Source organism: Squalius cephalus (genome assembly GCF_949319135.1).
Source record: "Squalius cephalus genome assembly, chromosome: 12".
Lineage (NCBI taxonomy): Eukaryota > Metazoa > Chordata > Actinopteri > Cypriniformes > Leuciscidae > Squalius > Squalius cephalus.
In genome coordinates this window covers 29,254,934-29,276,078 of record NC_137133.1, presented here as the reverse complement: position 1 = coordinate 29,276,078, position 21,145 = coordinate 29,254,934, and the positions used below count along the sequence as shown (strand labels likewise).

At 36.7% G+C, this 21,145-nt stretch overlaps 1 protein-coding gene across 1 annotated transcript; it reads right to left on the bottom strand.

Moving 5' to 3' along the window:
• Positions 1-1,114: 1,114 nt before the first annotated feature.
• LOC307168921 (C-C motif chemokine 2-like) lies at positions 1,115-19,418 on the bottom strand (the record flags this gene model as incomplete). Its single annotated transcript, XM_079889226.1, has 6 exons — positions 1,115-1,189; positions 18,185-18,265; positions 18,494-18,622; positions 18,797-18,958; positions 19,052-19,160; positions 19,355-19,418. 6 exons carry the CDS (start codon positions 19,416-19,418, stop codon positions 1,132-1,134), a joined length of 603 nt encoding a protein of 200 aa, XP_079745352.1. The 3' UTR covers positions 1,115-1,131.
• Between the last annotated feature and the right edge of the window lie 1,727 nt (positions 19,419-21,145).

Genomic DNA, 21,145 nt, shown 5'->3' with positions numbered 1-21,145 from the left:
TTCAGTGTCCTATAGAGGAAACATGCTTCAGTTTCAGAAATTCCCCACAGTCCAAGCAAATTACGATACTTTACATTAGGTATAACATTAATATTAGGTAATATCATATAGCATTCAGGTGCCATGCAAAAGTTATATAATTATATTTTTACATAATATAATTTATTATATATTTATTCATGGACATTTTACCTGCTGAAACAGGTTAAAATACTTGGGGCCCTATCTTGCACCCAGCGCAATTGACTTTGTACACCGACGCATGTTTCATTCCTATTTTGCACCCGCGCAAAGCGCGCTTTTCCCTCCACAGAAGCACGTCGCTAAACTAGGGAATGAACTTGCGCTCCCTGGGCGGTTCAGCGCAAAAAAGGAGGCGTGTTCCGGCGCAAACAATCCCTGGTACTGTTCCATAAAACAATTGCGCCACTGGCCAGAAAAAACGTAGTCTAAAGTCAGTGGCGCGTTGCGCGTTGTTCATTATGCTATTTTAAGGGCGCATGCTTGACCATAATGTATAGCGTGCACAACGCGCATACACTTTGATTCTCTAATCTACACAGAAGCAGCAGTTTTCATTTTTGCAAATCATATTATTACAAACGATAGATAGATAGATAGATAGATAGATAGATAGATAGATAGATAGATAGATAGATAGACAATTTATTATAAAAGCATACATCTAGCTTACACATTTACCCACATTATTATATACCTGTTTAACCGAAGCTAATTTGGGTGTGTTTCTCCATCCCCAATGTAACTTCTCTGTCTTTTACGGCCGTGACGAGAGCGTTGCTCTCCTCGGCTGTGAACCGCTCCTGACGCGCGCCTGGCAAATCCGCCGTTACAATAGCAATACACCAAGGAAAAAGCGCGTCTGCTCTTAAAGGGAATGTGAGATGATGCTCTGATTGGTTTATTTCACGTTACGCCCAAACCACACCTATGAATAATGAAGCTACTTCAGACCAACCCATTTTAGATTTGCGCCGGGCGCAAGAGTCATTTATCCCGCCGGGAAAATAGCAACAGCGCCGAGACCCGCCCACAAAGTTACTTGCGCTTTGCGCTTTGACACTTGCGTTTCAGATCGTTAAAATAGGGCCCTTGGTCTTTTATGTCTCATTATACTGTAGATACTGTATGAAGTTCACTAGTTGGCTGCATGCAGAAGTAAGCAGACCTATAAGGAACAGAGGAAAGAAAGTCCATTGATATATGATTGGTATATAATAAAGATATATATATTTATTTTTGTATTCAATATGGAACCCCTTGTTCTCTAAGTACCCCCATCTTTTTATATACTTTTCAAATGTCACAATTGTCAAAGCCGTTATTACTCTTTGAGGTGGACTACAGAGGACTCTGATGCCATTCTTCAGGAAGGAAAGAGAGATGTCATTTTAACCACCATCACTAAGGCTTTGGATTATTTTGAGGTGCCCAGCCAACATTTCCAACTAAAAGGTTTTTGGCTTGAATATGCTGTCAATACGGCATGAGCCTATTTACTGAATCGACTGAAAACATTCACAAGGTACTAATAGTTTGTAATATACTATGGGGCAGGAAAATGTGATTTTGTTCATTTATTTAGGTTTTTACTTACTCAGTATTTGAATTTTCTTGTGTTGTGTCAAAATCTAACCAGTCATTTGAGTCTATGAGGTGGACTAGAGTTGTTTCCTCTGGTCGCTGGAGTGGGGCAGTTTCTGACGTCCTGATTGACTCTGTTTTCCTTTCAAAATAGAAAAGAGATGTCATTTTTTTGTATTTATTTATTTATTGTATGAAAAAAATAAAAAGCATTTCATAACAAGCAATTTACTTTGCTACTCTGTCCACTTTAGAACTGCCGACTGCCGTCTCATGTCTGGCCCGTATTTCAATTGGACGAGCAGAATAGCGAGCATCCACCAAATTCATCAGTCTCTGAACCCATCTGTCTGTCGGGTCAACACAGATCTCCCTTTGAGCTTTTGTGATGAGACTGAATTTTTAAAGAGAAGATTGTTCACAATTTTAACATGAATGATTCACAATTGCGATTCATTCATTTAGGACATTACAAAAGTTACTCACATGATACCATCCCTGTTACACACAGGATGTGTGACATCATAACTCTCAACATACTTTACTGGGATTCTCCTTTTGAAAAAAGAAAAGCAGCAGCTGCAGCACTTTCGGTCTATATCGAACAAATCGAAGCCTGCAGAAATAATATAAATAAAAAATACAATATAATTAACATTGTGTTCAAAATGTTCAATATTAAACAGTGTATGAATGAGATACATTTAATGATCAAGAAAATGCCTCATAAATATATATATTAAATTGTTAGCAGTTGATTAGACATTCCCAAAGAAAAATAAAGAAATACTGAAAAAGATGCATATTCACCGCGAGCCAGTGGGTAAAAAGTGAAGAGCACAAGACAGATGAAGTTACAGCGTGGCCTCATGTTCGGGTCTTTGGTCAGTCGATGATCAGATTTTGATGTGCAGCTGCTGTATCAGTGGCTGATCGTCTTGTGTATGATCACCTCACTGTACAATGGTGTGTCTAGAACAAGTGACATGCACAGGGGAAAACCATTGATGTGGTCTGCAGAGGTATAGGCCTACTTCCTGTTGTAGCCCTTCCTTTCTGTGAATGTTCCCTTATAAGGACCCCATTATTTATCTCACTGTGTGCATTTTCAGGTGCAAAATGCATGGTGGAAAATGAATTTGTGGCTCAATGCAGGAAATGGTGAGCTCTATTGGTCAAAAGTGGTTGGTATGTGTCAAAGTGTTTAGTTTCACAGCTCCTCTTAAACAATCTTTTATCACACTATTATAAGTTGCCACTCCTAGTAAGTTTTGTATTTTGAATAGGTTTAGAAGAATTGGGTTAAAAGAGAGCTATTCCATATTTTGTTAGATAATAGGTTTGTATTTATAATATTGTTTATATATTTAAGATTAAAGAAAAAATGTCCTTATTGTTTATTGCAAGACATATTTTTACTACACTCCTTACAATCCAAAAAACCAAGACCCATAAAGCATTAAAAGGCTATACTGTAATTTAATTGTAAAATAACATATAAGAGTTAACATTTGCTCTATATGATTTGGATTATTTTCCTTGGATCAAATTTAAGGAAAAATATTCTCACCAGGTTAAACGTTTTCTTTGGTGATTTAAAAAAACAAAACAGATTGAAGCTAAATATGATTTGAATATGCAAAATTTGCATAATCAATTCATCAGGTCCATGCATCAGTTTTTATAAAATCAAAAAAATCAAATATTTATGCTGATAGTGATAGTTAAACATCCTGAGATATTCAATTAGAACTTCAGAATGAACTTCAGTAAATTTCTTTAGTCTGCATTCATAAGAAAAATCTTGAGATAAAAGACACACATATAGAGACAGTCAGTGAACAGAGCAAAGAGCAAGAAGACAAGCTGATGAAGATGCAGTAAAGCCTCATGTTCAAGTCTGTGGTCTTGCTGTGTGTTGTCGCTGTCATCTCACTGAGGTGGTACATGCATGTGTCTATAAGTGGGACTGTTTTTCTATATTAGCTACACATGCCATCGGGGGTTGGAGAAACCATAATGTGGTCTAAACTTTCTGTTTAGTAAATAATGTTCACTGCATATTACTTTACAAAATGTCCTCGGCTTTAAAACATACTTGCTAAACTGTATGCAAGATGAGGATTCATGGGAATAATATCATAGTACAGGTACATTGAACATGAAATGTAAAAGATACCCAGATGTACTATACAGCTATATTTCCTGTGGAAAAAAAGGCATTTGTGGGCTAATACTGCACACAACTGCACTAAAGAAGAGACGTCCGTTTTATTTTTTGACTTTTTTAATTTCATATGAAATGAACCTTGTTGAATTCATGCCACGTGAAATTTAGTGTTGGAGGCAAAGCATTAGAAAGTTAATAAAGTGCCTGTGTGTTTCTCAAGATTAACAATACACATTTCATTCCTGTTTGTCAAGATTTACATAACTGTAATTTATTTTTTAATAATGATTCATAATATCTCACCACATATGTTTAAAACACTTTTTATTGCTTAATATTTTGTGGACACCATAATTCAAATGAAAAGCATTTATTTGAAATATAAATCTTTTGTAATATTATAAATGTCTTTATTATCATTTTTATTAATTAAATATGTTCTTGCTGAATAAATGTATTAATGTCTTTTTTTATACCGTACTTACCACAAACTTCTTAATGGTAGTATATCACTGTTTCCACAAAAATATAAAGCAGTAAAAACTGTATTTAACATTGATAATAATAAGAAAATGTTCTCTCTGATGGATCATGTGATACTGAGGAGTAATGAGGCTGAAAATTGAGCTTAACTATTACAGGAATAAATTAGGCCTACATTTTAAAATATATTCAAATAGAAAACAGTTATTTTAAATAGTTTTAACAGTATTAATACTTACAATATAACACAATATCATACTGTTTTTATCAAATAAATTCAGCTTGGTGAAAATAAGAGACTTCTTTAAAAACGGGGGGGGTTTTTTATCTTAATTTTTTCCAAACTTTTGACCTGCAGTGTACATCAATGTGCTTCATAGTTGTGACAGAATGGCGCCCTCTATTGGTCAGAAGGAGCGACCGGCTGACAGGCCTTGTATGGACTCCAAATGAAGAAGAGAAAGAGAGAGTGCAATTGAATGAGCAGCACAACATACTGAGGAGAGAAGACTGGTCTGTCTGATGGAAAAGAACTGAACATTCTCTGTGAATGGTAAAAATAATAATAACGCATCAGCATCAAACAAGAACAGCAAAATGATTTAGTGCATTTGAGGTTGCACATGAAAAAAAAGAGATAAAATTGCAACTAAATAAATGAAATAATGAAGTGCAATGAAGAGAGATTAAGAGTTTGCAAAAGATGAAAGTATTTTTTTTTGGCAAAGAACAGCATAAAGATAAATACAAAATAAAATAATAAAACAGGAAAGTAAAACAAGATTTTGGATATCAGGCAAAAGTAAAAATAAAGAACGTTTGTTTAAAAGGCAGATAAACAAAAGCTGAGAGAAATAAAGAGAGAGAGAAGAACAAAGGAAAACAGAAGCACGGCAAGTCAGGAAGGAGGACAATATATATACTGTAAAAAATGATTTTATGTCAAAGTAAATAAAACAGGAAAAATCATGTATCTTTTGCTAAGAATCATTTTGTAAAAATGAAAACTTTAGTATATTAAGTAAATCCTAATTATATACTCATTTTTTACTTGTAAATATTAGACATCCAACAGACAAGTAAAATTGACTTCTGACTCTCTGGCATATTTACATGCATTAATTAAGTACTTGAAGCAAATTTTAAAAAATCAAGTAAATTTTAGTATCTGCGCGGAAAGAAGAAAACACGCGATGATTGAGGGATTTCCAATCTCCACTCCAACGGCTCTCGACAGGTAAGCAACAATAAAAAACTGCATTATATTTCGGATTTTTTGATTAAAGGGATAGTTCACTTTGAAATTTAATTTTGGTATGTTTTAGCTTACCTCAAGGGCATCCAAGATGTAGATGTACACTTTCCGGCGCTTGCGCAGACTAAGCCAGAACGCGTGCACACGTCACACACCAGGAAGCGCGCGCGCCCTCAGATCACTTGGACGTGGCTGTGTATAAGAGGTAAAAACGATATAAATACTGTTAGTTTTCTCACACAAACTGCTCGCTTTGTGTCTTAGGCCATCAATGTGTACTTACGATGGGGAATTGTTTAATTTGGACTTCTCTGTGCATGCTCTTTCAGATAGTGACCATAGACCTGCATTATATGACTGACAGACAAGAATGGTTTGACTTAAAAATATCAAAATTGAAACTACTGCGGAAACAAAGACACCTACATCTTGGACGCCCTTGAGGTAAGCCAAAACATACCACAATTTAATTTCAAAGTGAACTATCCCTTTAATTCAACGATTGTCTTGTCATCACTTCATTCTATACATTTGAAAAGTTTAGTGTTCACGGAGACAGGCAGAAAGCACCCTGTTTATTTTCTTTCTTTTACAAAAGCACAATGTTTTATTTCGATTGAAAGTGGAAAAAGTAGACATTTAACAGTTTATTTTTTCATATTTCTTAAGTAGCCTATGTAATCTTTATGGCCAAAAATGTATTTTAAGTCTATTTTGCTGCTATGTGAAAAAAAAATCGAGCAAAACGTGCTGGCGCGTTTACCGACCCAAGAGGGTTAATGACGAGTTAGCTTTGTAAGACGTTAGCCATATTTTTTTCTCAGTTTTAAACTTTACGTTTTACACGATTTATCAGTAATTACGCCTTAAAACCATGAATATGTTACTTAAATCATGATCTTTTTGTTTAATATTATTTTGTGTGCAATTTTCTTTATAGATGACAAATATTGGCCACGAATTAACAATAGGCGAGTTTTTAGTAAACTACAACACGTGAATACATTTGCTTCAGCTGTTTCATGTTTAATATGTTTAAAGGTAATGGAACACAATTAAAATGTAAAACATTTGCTACAAAATGGCAAGAGAATATTACAAAAATGTTATTCAAGAATGAATTCTGGCATTGACATTTCCATAGCAGAGAGAAGCACATTAATATTAAGGCATGTATCAAATAATTTTAGGGCCCTTTGCAAGATTTGCCTGCAAAAGACAGTGTAATTGTATGGTAACATGATTTTGTCAAATTCTGACAGTGGGATAGTTCTTTACAACAGTAGTTAAATCGAAGGTAAAGGAAACTAAACCACCCTCACATCACGTCAAAAAATAATGTATATATTATTGTTGTTAATATATGTTATAAATAATATATATCATTTAAAAAGATAATTAAAATATTGTAATATACACTCACCTAAAGGATTATTAGGAACACCTGTTCAATTTCTCATTAATGCAATTATCTAATCAACCAATCACATGGCAGTTGCTTCAATGCATTTATGGGTGTGGTCCTGGTCAAGACAATCTCCTGAACTCCAAACTGAATGTCAGAATGGGAAAGAAAGGTGATTTAAGCAATTTTGAGCGTGGCATGGTTGTTGGTGCCAGACGGGCCGGTCTGAGTATTTCACAATCTGCTCAGTTACTGGGATTTTCACGCACAACCATTTCTAGGGTTTACAAAGAATGGTGTGAAAAGGGAAAAACATCCAGTATGCGGCAGTCCTGTGGGCGAAAATGCCTTGTTGATGCTAGAGGTCAGAGGAGAATGGGCCGACTGATTCAAGCTGATAGAAGAGCAACTTTGACTGAAATAACCACTCGTTACAACCGAGGTATGCAGCAAAGCATTTGTGAAGCCACAACACGCACAACCTTGAGGTGGATGGGCTACAACAGCAGAAGACCCCACCGGGTACCACTCATCTCCACTACAAATAGGTAAAAGAGGCTACAATTTGCACGAGCTCACCAAAATTGGACAGTTGAAGACTGGAAAATGTTGCCTGGTCTGATGAGTCTCGATTTCTGTTGAGACATTCAGATGGTAGAGTCAGAATTTGGCGTAAACAGAATGAGAACATGGATCCATCATGCCTTGTTACCACTGTGCAGGCTGGTGGTGGTGGTGTAATGGTGTGGGGGATGTTTTCTTGGCACACTTTAGGCCCCTTAGTGCCAATTGGGCATCGTTTAAATGCCACGGCCTACCTGAGCATTGTTTCTGACCATGTCCATCCCTTTATGACCACCATGTACCCATCCTCTGATGGCTACTTCCAGCAGGATAATGCACCATGTCACAAAGCTCGAATCATTTCAAATTGGTTTCTTGAACATGACAATGAGTTCACTGTACTAAAATGGCCCCCACAGTCACCAGATCTCAACCCAATAGAGCATCTTTGGGATGTGGTGGAACGGGAGCTTCGTGCCCTGGATGTGCATCCCACAAATCTCCATCAACTGCAAGATGCTATCCTATCAATATGGGCCAACATTTCTAAAGAATGCTTTCAGCACCTTGTTGAATCAATGCCATGTAGAAAGTGGTAAAATACACTTGTTTTATATATAATTTTTGTTTTTTCATTAAAAATGGCAACATAAAAAAAGGTGGTACAGATCAATTTAAGTCTAATTTTGAATTATATTTTTGTGTTATATAAATTAGCCTGTGCGTGATTCAGGTAACAAAACGTGCATCATTTAAATAACACAAAAATATTCATAACGCATCTGTACAACCTTTTTTATAGTGCTGTTTTTATGAATTACTCTCTTCTCAATAGTTATTTATTGGATCTGTACAATAAAACTAGTTAAGTAAATAAGCCCGAGTAATTATACCAAATACATTTTTGCTCTATTATTCAATATGATTGAATCCAAGTAATTTTTAAGGATTAGATCAAGTGCATTTTAACATATTTTACAGTACAGTAAATATTACAATACAGACTATTACACATTATTACTACTATCAATATTCACGTTGCTGGTATGATTATTGATATTATTAAACTATAGTTTAATTTAATATTTTTATCACTAAAATATTTTTATCAGTAAAATATTTTTTTCTTCAAAAAAATTACAAAACTCGTCTCGGTTACGTATGGTAACCCTCGTTCCATGAGTGAGGGAACGGAGACGTCACGTCGGTAGGAGTTACCAACGAATTGGGATCACGCTAGTGTAGGATTACAAATTTAAGAATATGTTTTAGATCTGCTGTTCCTACACCCTTACATAACATGACATAAGAAAACTAAGAGTTGAACTATGTGTGAATGTTACATAGTCTTAGTTCTCGTGACCATGTGTTGTTTATACCATTTGGGGAAGTCTTTGATCTTCCTACTAAGAGTTGAACTATGTGTGAATGTTACATAGTCTTAGTTCTCGTGACCATGTGTTGTTTATACAATTTGGGGTAATTGCCTCTATTGTCTTTAGATGATTAGATTTAGTGGTCATCCCTAAGGCTGTGTGTAAGGTCAGCACCTTTAAGGACAGCCCACTGAAATGCCTATAAGATACCATGTAAAGTTACGTTAGTTAGATTGTTGGACGAACTGCAGCAACGCTCAATAAAGAATAACTTCTGTTTGAACGCGATCCCAACATCTCCTGGTCTTGCTTCGATGAAGGAATAAAAGTTTCCAACACTAGGGAGACCAATTGCCTTCGAGTGAAACTAAAACGAGCCAATGAACATTGGCATGCAAGATTTGCATTCCGCGTCCGCGCCGGGTATAAAAGCGGAAGCGCGAGCATACACAAATTGCTTTACGCTGAGGAGCCGAACGGTGTCCGGTCCTCCGCGAAGGTACAGCAACCATGATGATGGGACGTGACGTCTCCGTTCCCTCACTCAGGTAACGAGGGTTACCATACGTAAACGAGACGTTCCCTTTCGTTCGGTCACTCCTACGTCACGTCGGTAGGAGTTACCAACGAATTGGGATCCCTAACAAAACGCCATGGTGCTGGCCCCTTCCAGCGCCTTGCTTAAGCTTCAGCCAGCAGTTTCTTGAAACTTATCTTATGTGCGGAAGCTTAGCTGGAAAAGATCACACTGCTGTTCCGCAAGACCCGCTCAGTGTATATTGGATAACACTGGGAAAGCGTGCCCATGATCGTAAGAGGGAACGCTGCAGAGCCCAAACCTGCCCGAAGGGAGGCACTAGGAATACACATGTGCACTAGCCCGGAGGGTAGTGGACACATGGCAGTCTCTGAGGTAGTCCCAGCCCGGAGGGTGGGAGCGTATTCAGCAGAGACGACAGAGCAGACTCTGTCGAGGGGAAGACACTGGCTAACCCGGGGGGTAACTGCATCGTGGAGAAAACACATATGGGGTCACCGTAGGGACCGCTACATAAGAACCCCAGCCTGAACTCAGCTCACAGTGAGAGGTAACAGGCCTGGCAACCGGCGATCCACCTCGCCTGGCGCCGGGGGGGGGTGACGGAGGAACTCACGAGGTTAGCTGTTTGTTGGGTAACCAACGGAGCAGGACAACACACGTATCTGGGCCCATGGGGCGAGAATGGCGTAGCAAGCCGACACTAACCTAATTCCTCGCGCTACTAGCCGTAGCGAGAACACGGGAGGAAACAGGTTCTACACGAAGGCTATAAAACCTAGCGAACGTGTTAGGTGTCGCCCAGCCTGCAGCTCAGCAGATGTCTGTCAGTGAGGCGCCTTGAGCCAAAGCCCAGGAGGAGGCAACACTCCTAGTAGAGTGTGCCCTCAACCTAGGTGGACAAGGCACGTCCTGGGACTCATATGCCCGGACGATAGCATCCACTAGCCAGTGGGCTAACCTCTGCTTGGAGACCGCCTTCCCCTTCTGCTGGCCTCCGTAACAGACAAAGAGCTGGTTTGAGGTCCTAAAGCTTTGAGTTCTGTCAATGTAGCAGCGCAGAGCGCGAACAGGACAGAGGAAAGCCAGGGCTAGATCTGTCTCCTCCGAGGGGCAGCGCTTGCAGGTTTCACTACCTGATCTCTAAACGGAGTGTTAGGAACCTTGGGCACATATCCGGGCCGGGATCTGAGAACAACGTGAGAGAAGTCCAGCGCGAACTCTAGGCACGATTCGTCGACCGAAAATGCCTGCAGGTCCCCTACCCTCTTGATGGAAGCCAAAGCCAGCAGGAGAGCTGTCTTCATTGACAGGATGTTTAATTCGACTGCATGCAAGGGCTCAAATGGGGGATTCTGGAGTGCTCTGAGCACTAAAGTTAGATCCCAAGAGGGTACAGGGTGCGGATAACGAGGAGGATTCAACCTCCTAGCACCCCTGAGGAACCTGATGACCGGGTTGTTCTTTCCCAAAGACTTACATTCTATTGCATCGTGATTGCTATTGCTATTGCTATTGCTGCAACATACACTTTGAGGGTGGAGGGAGACAGCCTTCGCTCCAACCCATCTTGCAGGAAGGAAAGGACGACACTGATTGGGCAAGTTCGGGGGTCTTCCCGGCGGGAAGAACACCAACCGACGAACAGGTTCCACTTCAGAAGATATGTCTGTTTTCTTTTTTTGACTTTTCAATTTCATATGAAATGAACATTGTTGAATTCATGCCACGTGAAATGTAGTGCTGGATGCAAAGTATTAGAAAGTTAATAAAGTGCCTGTGTGTTTCTCAAGATTTACAGTACACATTCCATTCTTGTTTGTCAAGATTTACATTATTGTAATTTATTTTTAATAATGTTTCTTATTATCAATGTTGAAAACAGTTTGCATTGCTTAATATTTTGTGGACACAAATTCAAATGAACCACATTTATTTGAAATAGAAATCTTTTGTAATATTATAAATGTCTTTATTATCATTTTTATTAATTAAATATGTTCTTGCTGAATAAATGTATTAATGTTTTTTTTTTAATACCGTACATACCACACGCTTCTTAATGGTAGTATATCACTGCTTCCACAAAAATATAAAGCAGTAAAAACTGTATTCAACATTGATAATAATAAGAAAATGTTCTCTCTGATGGATCATGTGATACTGAGGAGTAATGAGGCTGAAAATTGAGCTTAACTATTACAGGAATAAATTAGGCCTACATTTTTAAATATATTCAAATAGAAAACAGTTCTTTTAAATAGTATTAATAGTATTAATACTTACAATATAACACAATATAATACTGTTTTTTATTGTATTTTTCATCAAACAAATTCGGCTTGGTGAACATTGTTTTTTTTACTCTTCAGTTTTTCCAAACTTTTGACCTGCAGTGTACATCAATGTGCTTCATAAGAGTTGTGACAGAATGGCGCCCTCTATTGGTCAGAAGGAGCGACCGGCCGACAGGCCTTGTGTATGGACTCCAAATGAAGAAGAGAAAGAGAGAAGGCAACTAAATGAGCAGCACAACATACTGAGGAGAGAAGACTGGTCTGTCTGATGGAAAAGAACTGAACATTCCCTGTGAATGGAAAATGAAAAAATAATAATAACGCATCAGCATCAAACAAGAACAGCAAAATGATTTAGTGCATTTGAGGTTGCACATGAAAAAAAAAAGATAAAATTGCAACTAAATAAATGAAATAATTAAGTGCAATGAAGAGAGATTAAGAGTTTGCAAAAAACTTAAAGAAAATGTTTTTGTTGAAACTGGCAAATAACAGCTTAACGATAAATACAAAATAAAACAATAAAACAGGAAAATGAAAAAAAAATGCATCAGCATCAAACAAGAAAAGCAAAATGATGATCTAGTACATTTGAGGTTGCACATGAAAAAAAATATATAAAATTGCAACTAAATAAATGAAATAATGAAGTGCAATGAAGAGAGATTAAGAGTTTGCAAAAGATGAAAATATACTTGCTGAGAGAAATAAAGAGAGAGAGAAGAACAAAGGAAAACAGAAGCACGACAAGTCAGGAAGGAGGATATAATATAATATATATTATATATAGCCTACTGATATAAAGAACAGTAACAGAATTGATAATGAATAAAAGAATGAAAGTAAGGACAGATAAAATAGTTCATGTTTGGGCAACAATGTCAAAAGCCCGTATAAGACGGGAAAAAAGTCAGACAGCCACAGTTTCACACAGTGGTAACAGCCAACCACACGAATGCTGCCAACATGCTCATGAAATGATGATCAGCGGATCAAAAGAGTCAAAGGGAAACTTAGCTTTAAACAGAAACTTATGTTTGTTTAATTCAGATTTCTTGCTTTATCATATTTAGTTTGACATGAAGTAGTAACTATCCATATCACACACTCTCTCACACACACATGCATGTCCACACACAACACACACTTGTGTATTTGTGTCTATAATTTAAATACCTATATAATATAATATAATATAATATAATATAATATAATATAATATAATATAATATAATATAATATTAATAGAAATTGCTCCTCATTGCTGTTTCCACAAAATAGAGTGGTTTAGGTTAACAAAAAGTTTGCAGTAAGTCTTAGAATTAATAATAATAATAATAATAATAATAATAATAACAACAACAACAATTATTGCAAGGTGTCCAGTGCAGTGGACAGATGTATTTTTTAGTAAACTACAACACATGTGAATACATTTGCTTCAGCTGTTTCATGTTTAATATGTTTAAAGGTAATGGAACACAATTAAAATGTAAAACATTTGCTACAAAATGCCAAGAGAATATTACAAAAATGTTATTCAAGAATGAATTCTGGCATTGGCATTTCCATAGCAGACAGAAGCACATTAATATTAAGGCATGTATCAAATAATTTCTTTACAACAGTAGTGAAATCGAAGGTAAAGGAAACTAAACCACCCTCACATCACGTCAAAAAATAATGTATATATTATTGTTAATATGTTATAAATAATATATATCATTTTTTTTTTTTGTTCATTAAAAAACGGTAACATAAAAAAAGGTGGTACAGATCAATTTAAGTCTAATTTTGAATGATATTTTTGAGTTATATAAATTAGCTTGTGCGTGATTCAGGTAACAAAACATGTGCATCATTTAAATAACACAAAAATATTCATAACGCATCCGTACCACCTTTTTTATAGTGCTGTTTTTATGATTTACTCTCTTCTCAATAGTTATTTATTGTATCTGTACAATAAAACTAGTTAAGTAAATAAGCCCGAGTAATTATACCAAAATACATTTTTGCTCTATTATTCAATATGATTGAATCCAATCCAAGTAATTTTTAAGGATTAGATCAAGTGCATTTTAATATATTTTACAGTACAGTAAAAATTACAATACAGACTATTACACATTATTACTACTATCAATATTCACATTGCTGGTATGATTATTGATATTATTAAACTATAGTTAAATTTAATATTTTTATCAGTAAATTTTTTTTTTCTTAAAAAAAAAGAGACAAAAATCCAGTGTTTCTCAATATTCTTTATGTTACAATTCAAACCAAATTTTACAGATTCAGACCAAATTTTTAGCTTAAATGTTTGAATAGATCACAATCTTCATAACTGATTAAAAGTATTGTTAAGTATTGTCAGTGTTTTCACAGGTTTGCGTTTTTGAAGTTTGCGCAGAGATAACCTTTTTTTTTTTTCAAGGCTTACACCTTGGAACCTATTTCAAGGTTTGCGTTCTCAAGCCACCAGGCACTGTTTTGTGCAAATGAGCGGGCCGGAGAACGTTAAGGGTTTTCTGTTAGAACGGTGTTGTGTTAGCGGCCCCTAAGTTAATAACTAATGATCTTTGCAACAGAAGTGAATCAATCAAAACTAACTTTAGCTGGACAATAACTTTATTCTAGAGCTGCTGTAAAGCCAAACAATCTCTGTTACTTTAATTTCCTATGATCACTGTAAAGTTGCTTTGAAACAATCTATATTGTTAAAAGCACTATATAAATGAAGGTGACTTGACTTGTATTTCATTGTGCATTTTGCTGTGACATTGCATTTTAAATTATGTTGCACTGTACATTGTGTTTACACACACACACACACAAAACAAGTAATAAAAACTCAGTGAGTGTTTTAGCGCAATTTTCTGACGTCATGGGATCACAACACTAAGAGATAGTAGCCTAAATCTTTTCCTGGAATTTTTTTTTTTTTTTTTTTTTGTGCGTTCCCGAGATTAGACCTTCCTTAACATAATGTCGAAAACCCGAAGTCTCTAGGTGGTCTGGTTGAGGAGTAGATAGAAGTGCAAGATTGGTGCGCACAGACAGAACAGAAATCATGAGTTAACAATCGCAATTTTGTCCGGTGGAAAATTGCGCTAAAAAGTCATAAGTAATCTTACATGGTCTAACTTCAATGTAAAATCAATGATAGTCAATGATTTAAAGGTGCAGTAAGCGATTTCTGAGAAACACTGTTGAAAGTTTATTGGAACGAGCAACACAACACACTACGTGTCCACTCCTGATGGGGAGGAGAGAAAGTGAGCAAGAGGGAGATTTGAAGAAAGACTGTAGAAAGAGAGATGGCTGAGAGACATTGCAAAAGAAAAAAGGTAAGAGGAATATCACTGGAAAAAGAAGGGTCATGATCAGGCAAGAGCTTTAGGATCCACATTAATAGTAGAAAAGCTTTCTAGCGCTGAAGAGACCTATAAACGTGAAGGCCTGAAAGCAGTCGCTGAGGTTGAGTTGTTTCTGCTCCATATGCGAGTTATTGGTTTTGCTATTTTTAACAGAACCAAGGTATGCTGTTGTGGTAATGATAGTAGCAGGACAGTTATGAGTGTCATTGTTTGTCTGAGCTGGTGTGCTGCTGGCGACTAACAAACAACTCTTGCTTGCATATATTCTTGTTTATTTTTTGTTCTTTATCATTCATTTGTTATCTGCAAATTACTTTTTGTGAAGCATTATTTTGCTTCGCTTCACCTATATGATAAAGAGACATCCACTCTTGCATCATGTGTTCAACGGAATAATTCTGTGGCTTAGTAAATATTACAGTAATATTTAACTTTATTAACTTAATACAATCTCTGAATATCGTTACTTGATTGTTTGAGTTAAACATACCAAAATAATTGACTAAAAATCCAACAGTTAATTTTATCTAAAATTTAGTTATATTTAAGTTTTTTTCACTAAAAGGATTTAGTATTTGACTAACCAATTATTTATTTATAATACACTTAATATATTTGTGAAATTTGTATCAAAATGTTCAATGCACCCCTTCCCCACCCTTTGACGTGACGACAACTCGACGGTTGAGTGAGCGCGGGCTGTTTGAATTCTCTCCAGTCCAGAACAGTTCTACCAGAAAGACTCGGGAGAATTAATACTGTGACAATAAACATTTATTTGAGAGCTCAGTAAACAATCAAGTTCTTTGGCGTAGGCCCCGTCTGTAACTCGCATTCCGAGGGTATGGAATCTGCATATCCTGCCTGAAGACGAAGGCAGGGGCGCAGCCCACCCCCTGCGAAGTAAGGAAGGGGGCCATCTGGTGGTGGTGGGGTGGAAGGAGGAAGAGGACATCCTGGCGTCTTCAGGATGGAGGGGAGAGCCCGTCTGGAGGTGTTGGGGAGGATGGAAGGGAGGACCCAACATGGTGGTGTTGGGGGGGATGGAGGAAAGGTCCCGTCTTGGTGGTGGTTGGGGAGGATGGAGGTGGTTGAAGCGACAGCATCTGCGAACTCAGACATGTGTAAGTACCACCCTTTTATACTGGGCTATTAAGATATGATTGGATAGATGAGAAGGTAATAAGTGACGAGAACGATTGAGTCTTCCTGGCAGAACTTGCGCTAGGCTTCATTTCTCTCTTCTCAGCGTTGCAGAATTGGTGCATTTCCTCTGTGAAATTCAGGTTTGTGTATGTTTTATTTTATATATAAAATCATTACTGTGCTTTAAATCATTTTATTTAATGCAAAACAACATACAGAGGCGTAATGTGACACCTAAACGAGAGTCGCGCCTGTCTTTTAGCGTGATTGAAACGCCTTGCATAAAACACACGACTTTATTCCTAATGATAATGAATATAATTGTGCACTGTTTATTGGCAGGTTATGGAGTCAGTCGCTCGCAGTATCTTTCGGCCGTGAGTGAAACGTAGGACGGCGGTATAAAGTTTCGAAGAGCGTGAGTCCGTCTCTGACACCAGAACCAGCACTGATCCAGTGGAAATTGGATAACAGACTGATTGATTACACTTGAATTAGGCTACCTGAATGTTTAAATGTTTAATTTTTACTTATAAAATGTTTGTTAAATGAGTTTTAATGTAGGCAATATTGTATGTTAAAGCAGCAAAATGCAGCTTTGCCGATTTCTTCGCTGTTTTCTCGCTTTTTGCACGCGGGTTTCTCTATAGAGCTCCCCCTACAGCTTCGGAATAGATATTTGACAACACTGTCGTCAAAACTCGTTGGCGACTCTCCCCCCTCCCATCTTCTCCCGCTGGTCATGTGCATTTGTTTTCAAAGAACCCGGCGAACGCACGGAGCCATGTCCACTGAGGTATGTATGATACACAGAAGGTTAGCAAATAAATGTTTAGATAGTGTATGTGTGCAGTGCCGTAAAGCAATTCGTTACATCGCGAGACCTGATATTACGCAATACTTCCTGACGCTGAGGCCGGGGTGTGGGTTTTCCAACCACACGAATGGTGTGGGTTTTCCGCTCAAAGGCGCTCGGGGGGTGCGAGATGACCACCATTCAACCCGAAAATGTCATATAACCATTCCAATGACTCCGAAGCTGTTCGGTTAAGGTAAAAAAGTTACTTAGTTCACCTTTAAAGCAGTGTACTCATCGACAAAAGGCCAGTGTCATGCTATACTGGTGGTTGTATGGAATACTATTTTACAAAGGTTTTGAGGAAATAAAAAAAAAGTTAATATTACATAAATAATATTACTCATAAATATTGGTTTTTAAATGTTTAAATGTTAAATTATTTCTACTCAATTGTATATGTTAATGTACCAGATGCAGTTACTCAGATTTACTTTTTTTTTTTTACTTGCATTTGCTCAATTCATACAGTATTTTTAATTGATTTCATAGCTTTAAAATTTACTCAATTTTTTTAGTGTAAAAATGTTTCACCAAAAAAACTGAGTAAATCATAGTTAAACTTTTTAGAGTGAGCAATGAAGGGAAGGGTGTGTTTGTTTGGTTTGATATCTAATATCAACAGTGTTTCTCAGAAGTTTCTTACTGCAGCTTTAAATCCTAATTTGCAATCAGAAATTCCCTACAGTCCAAGCAAATTACGATACTTTACATTAGGTAACATTAGGTAATATTTGGTAATATCATATAGCATTCAGGTGCCATGCAAAAATTATATAATTATATTTTTACATAATATAATTTATTATATATTTATTCATGGACATTTTACCTGCTGAAACAAGTTAAAGTAGCCTACTTTTATGTCTTTTTATGTCTTTTATGTCTCATTATATTGTAGATACTGTATGAAGTTCACTATTCTCCTTCCGGCTGCATGCAAAAGTAAGCAGACCTATAAAGAACAGAGGAAAGAAAGCCCATTGATAGTATATAATAAAGATATGGATTTATTTTTGTATTCAATATGGAAGCCCTTGTTCTCTTAAGTACCCCCATCTTTCTTTATACTTTTCAAATGCCACAAATGTCAAAGCTTTTATTACTCTTTGAGGTGGACAACAGCGGACTCATCTGCTCTCTGGATTCTTGTTCTTCCTCTTGTGCCAACTGACTCTGATGCCATTCTTTATAGGAAGGAAAGAGAAATGTCATTGTAACCACCATCACTAAGGCTTTGGATTATTTTGAGGTGCCCAGCCAACATTTTCAACTAAAAGGTTTTTGGCTTAATATGCTGTAAATAAAGCATGAGCCTATCATTTACTGACTATACTGAAAACATTCACAAGGTACTAATAGTTGTATGGGGCAGGAAAATGTGATTTTGCTCATTAATTTAGGTTTTTACTTACTCAGTATTTGGATTTGCTTGTGTTGTGTCAAAATCTAACCAGTCATTTGAGTCTATGAGGTGGACTAGAGTTGTTTCCTCTGGTCGCTGGAGTGGGGCAGTTTCTGACGTCCTGATTGACTCTGTTTTCCTTTCAAAATAGAAAAGAGATGTCATTTTTACAATGCCTGCTAAGACTTTGGATAATTTCAAAGGCCTTCTTTCAATATTTGCAACTAACAATGTTTTATATGATCACAAATTCTGCTCAGTCAGTATTTATTTATTTTTTGTATTAAAAAGCATTTCATAACAAGCAATTTACTTTGCTACTCTGTCCACTTTAGAACTGCCAACTGCCGTCTCAGGTCTGGCCGATATTTCAATTGGACGAGCAGAATTGCGAGCATCCACCAAATTCTTCAGTTCCTGAACCCATCTCTCTGTCGGGTCAGCACAGAACCTCTTTTGAGCTTTTGTGATGAAACTGAATTTTTAAAGAGAAGATTGTTCACAATTTTAACATGAATGGTTCACAATTGCGATTCATTTAAATGAGGACATTACAAAAGTTACTCACATGATACCACTCTTGTGACACCCATGTGTGACATGATAACTCTCAACCTCCTTTACTGGGATTCTTACTTTGGAAAAAGAAAAGCAGCACTCATCTGGAAATCCGAAGACTGCTAAAATAATATAAAAGAAAAATAAAATGTTATTAACATTGCGTTCAAAATGTTCAATATAAAGCAGTATATGAATGAGATGTATTTAATGATCAAGAAAATGCCTCATAAATATATATATTAAATTGTTAGCAGTTGATTAGACATTCCCAAAGAAAAATAAAGAAATAAAGAAAAAGATGCATATTCACCGCGAGCCAGTCGGCAGAAAGTGAAGAGCAGCGTGAAGAAGATGAAGCTACAGCGAGGCCTCATGTTCGGGTCTTTGGTCAGTCGATGATCAGATCGTCTTGTGTATTATCACCTCACTATACAAATATGTTGTGTCTAATAAGTGACACGCACATAGGAAAACCATTGATGTGGTCTGCAGAGGTAGTAGGCCTACTTCCTGTTGTAGAATTTCCTTTCTGTGAATGTTCCCTTATACAGACCCCATTATTTATCTCACTGTGTGCAATGAATTTGTGGCTTAATGCAGGAAATGGTGAGCTCTGTTGGTCAAAAGTGGTTGGTATGTGTCAAAGTGTTTAGTTTCACAGCTCCTCTTAAACAATCTTTTATCACACTATTATAAGTTGCCACTCCTAGTAAGTTTTGTATTTTGAATAGGTTTAGAAGAATTGGGTTAAAAGAGAGCTATTCCATATTTTGTTAGATAATAGGTTTTGTGTTTATAATATTGTTTATATATTTCAAATTAAAGAAAAAATGTCCTTATTGTTTATTGCACTACACTCCTCACAATCCAAAAAACCAAGACCCATAAAGCATTAAAAGGCCATACTGTAATTTAATTGTAAAATAACATATGAGTTTTAACATTTGCTCTATATGATTTGGATTATTTTCCTTGGATCAAATTTAAGGAACAATATTCTCACCAGGTTAAACATTTGCTCTGGTGATTTAATAAAACAGATTGAAGCTAAATAGGATTTGAATATACAATCAACATTTGCATAATCAATTCATCAGGTCCATGCATCCATTTTTTTATAAAATAAAATTCAAATATTTATGCTGATAGTCAAGTCAAGTCATCTTCATTTATATAGCGCTTTTAACAATGTAGATTGTTTCAAAGCAGCTTTACAGAGATAAACGTATAATTTAAGGTAACAGAGATTGTTTTGGCTTTATAGCGGTTCTTTAATAAAGTTATTTTCCAGCTAAAGTTAGTTTTGATTGATTCGCTTCCGTCGCAACAATCATTTGTTATTAAATTTGGGGCCGCTAAGACGACACCATTCTCTCTACACAGACTTTAAACGCGAACCTGTGAGAAACGCTGATGGCGTTCACATGCGCATTAAGAATTGGTTCTATAGTTATGTGTGTTTGAATATATGTGCGCAGGTTTGGAATTCCCTACAAACCAAGCCTAAACAAAGTACTGGTGTTTCCTTATAATTTTTGATACAGAATTTTATTTTATTTTATCAATTCGGGGTAGGTACGCGAATTTAGTTTCCCAACAACGCTTTATCTGTAGAGTGGTAAAGGGATCCTCCATAGGGAGAGACTAGTTGGCACTTCAGCACTGCGTTGGATCAGGTCCAGGCGAAGGTCCTTCATCAGATCTGGATACGGCCTGGATCTGGCTGGCTGCGGGAAAACCTCGGGATAAACAAAGACACTAAAATTAGCGTAGATGCCATTCTTCTTATGATGTAACGAGTACATCAGGGTTTATGGGAAGTGTTCCCGGTTCCATCTGACCTAATCTATGCAGCCTAACATTGAATTATAGAAGTCTATAATGTATTATGTGAATGCTAGGTCAAAGAGATGTGTCTTTAATCTAGCTTTGAACTGACAGAGTGTGTCTGCTTCTCGGACAATGGTAGGAAGCCTGTTCCAAAGTTTTGGTGCTAAATAGGAGAAAGATCTACCACCAGCAGTCGATTTTGATATTCTAGGTATTATCAACTGGCCGGAATTTTGAGATCGCAATAGACGTGAAGGACTATAATGCGTTA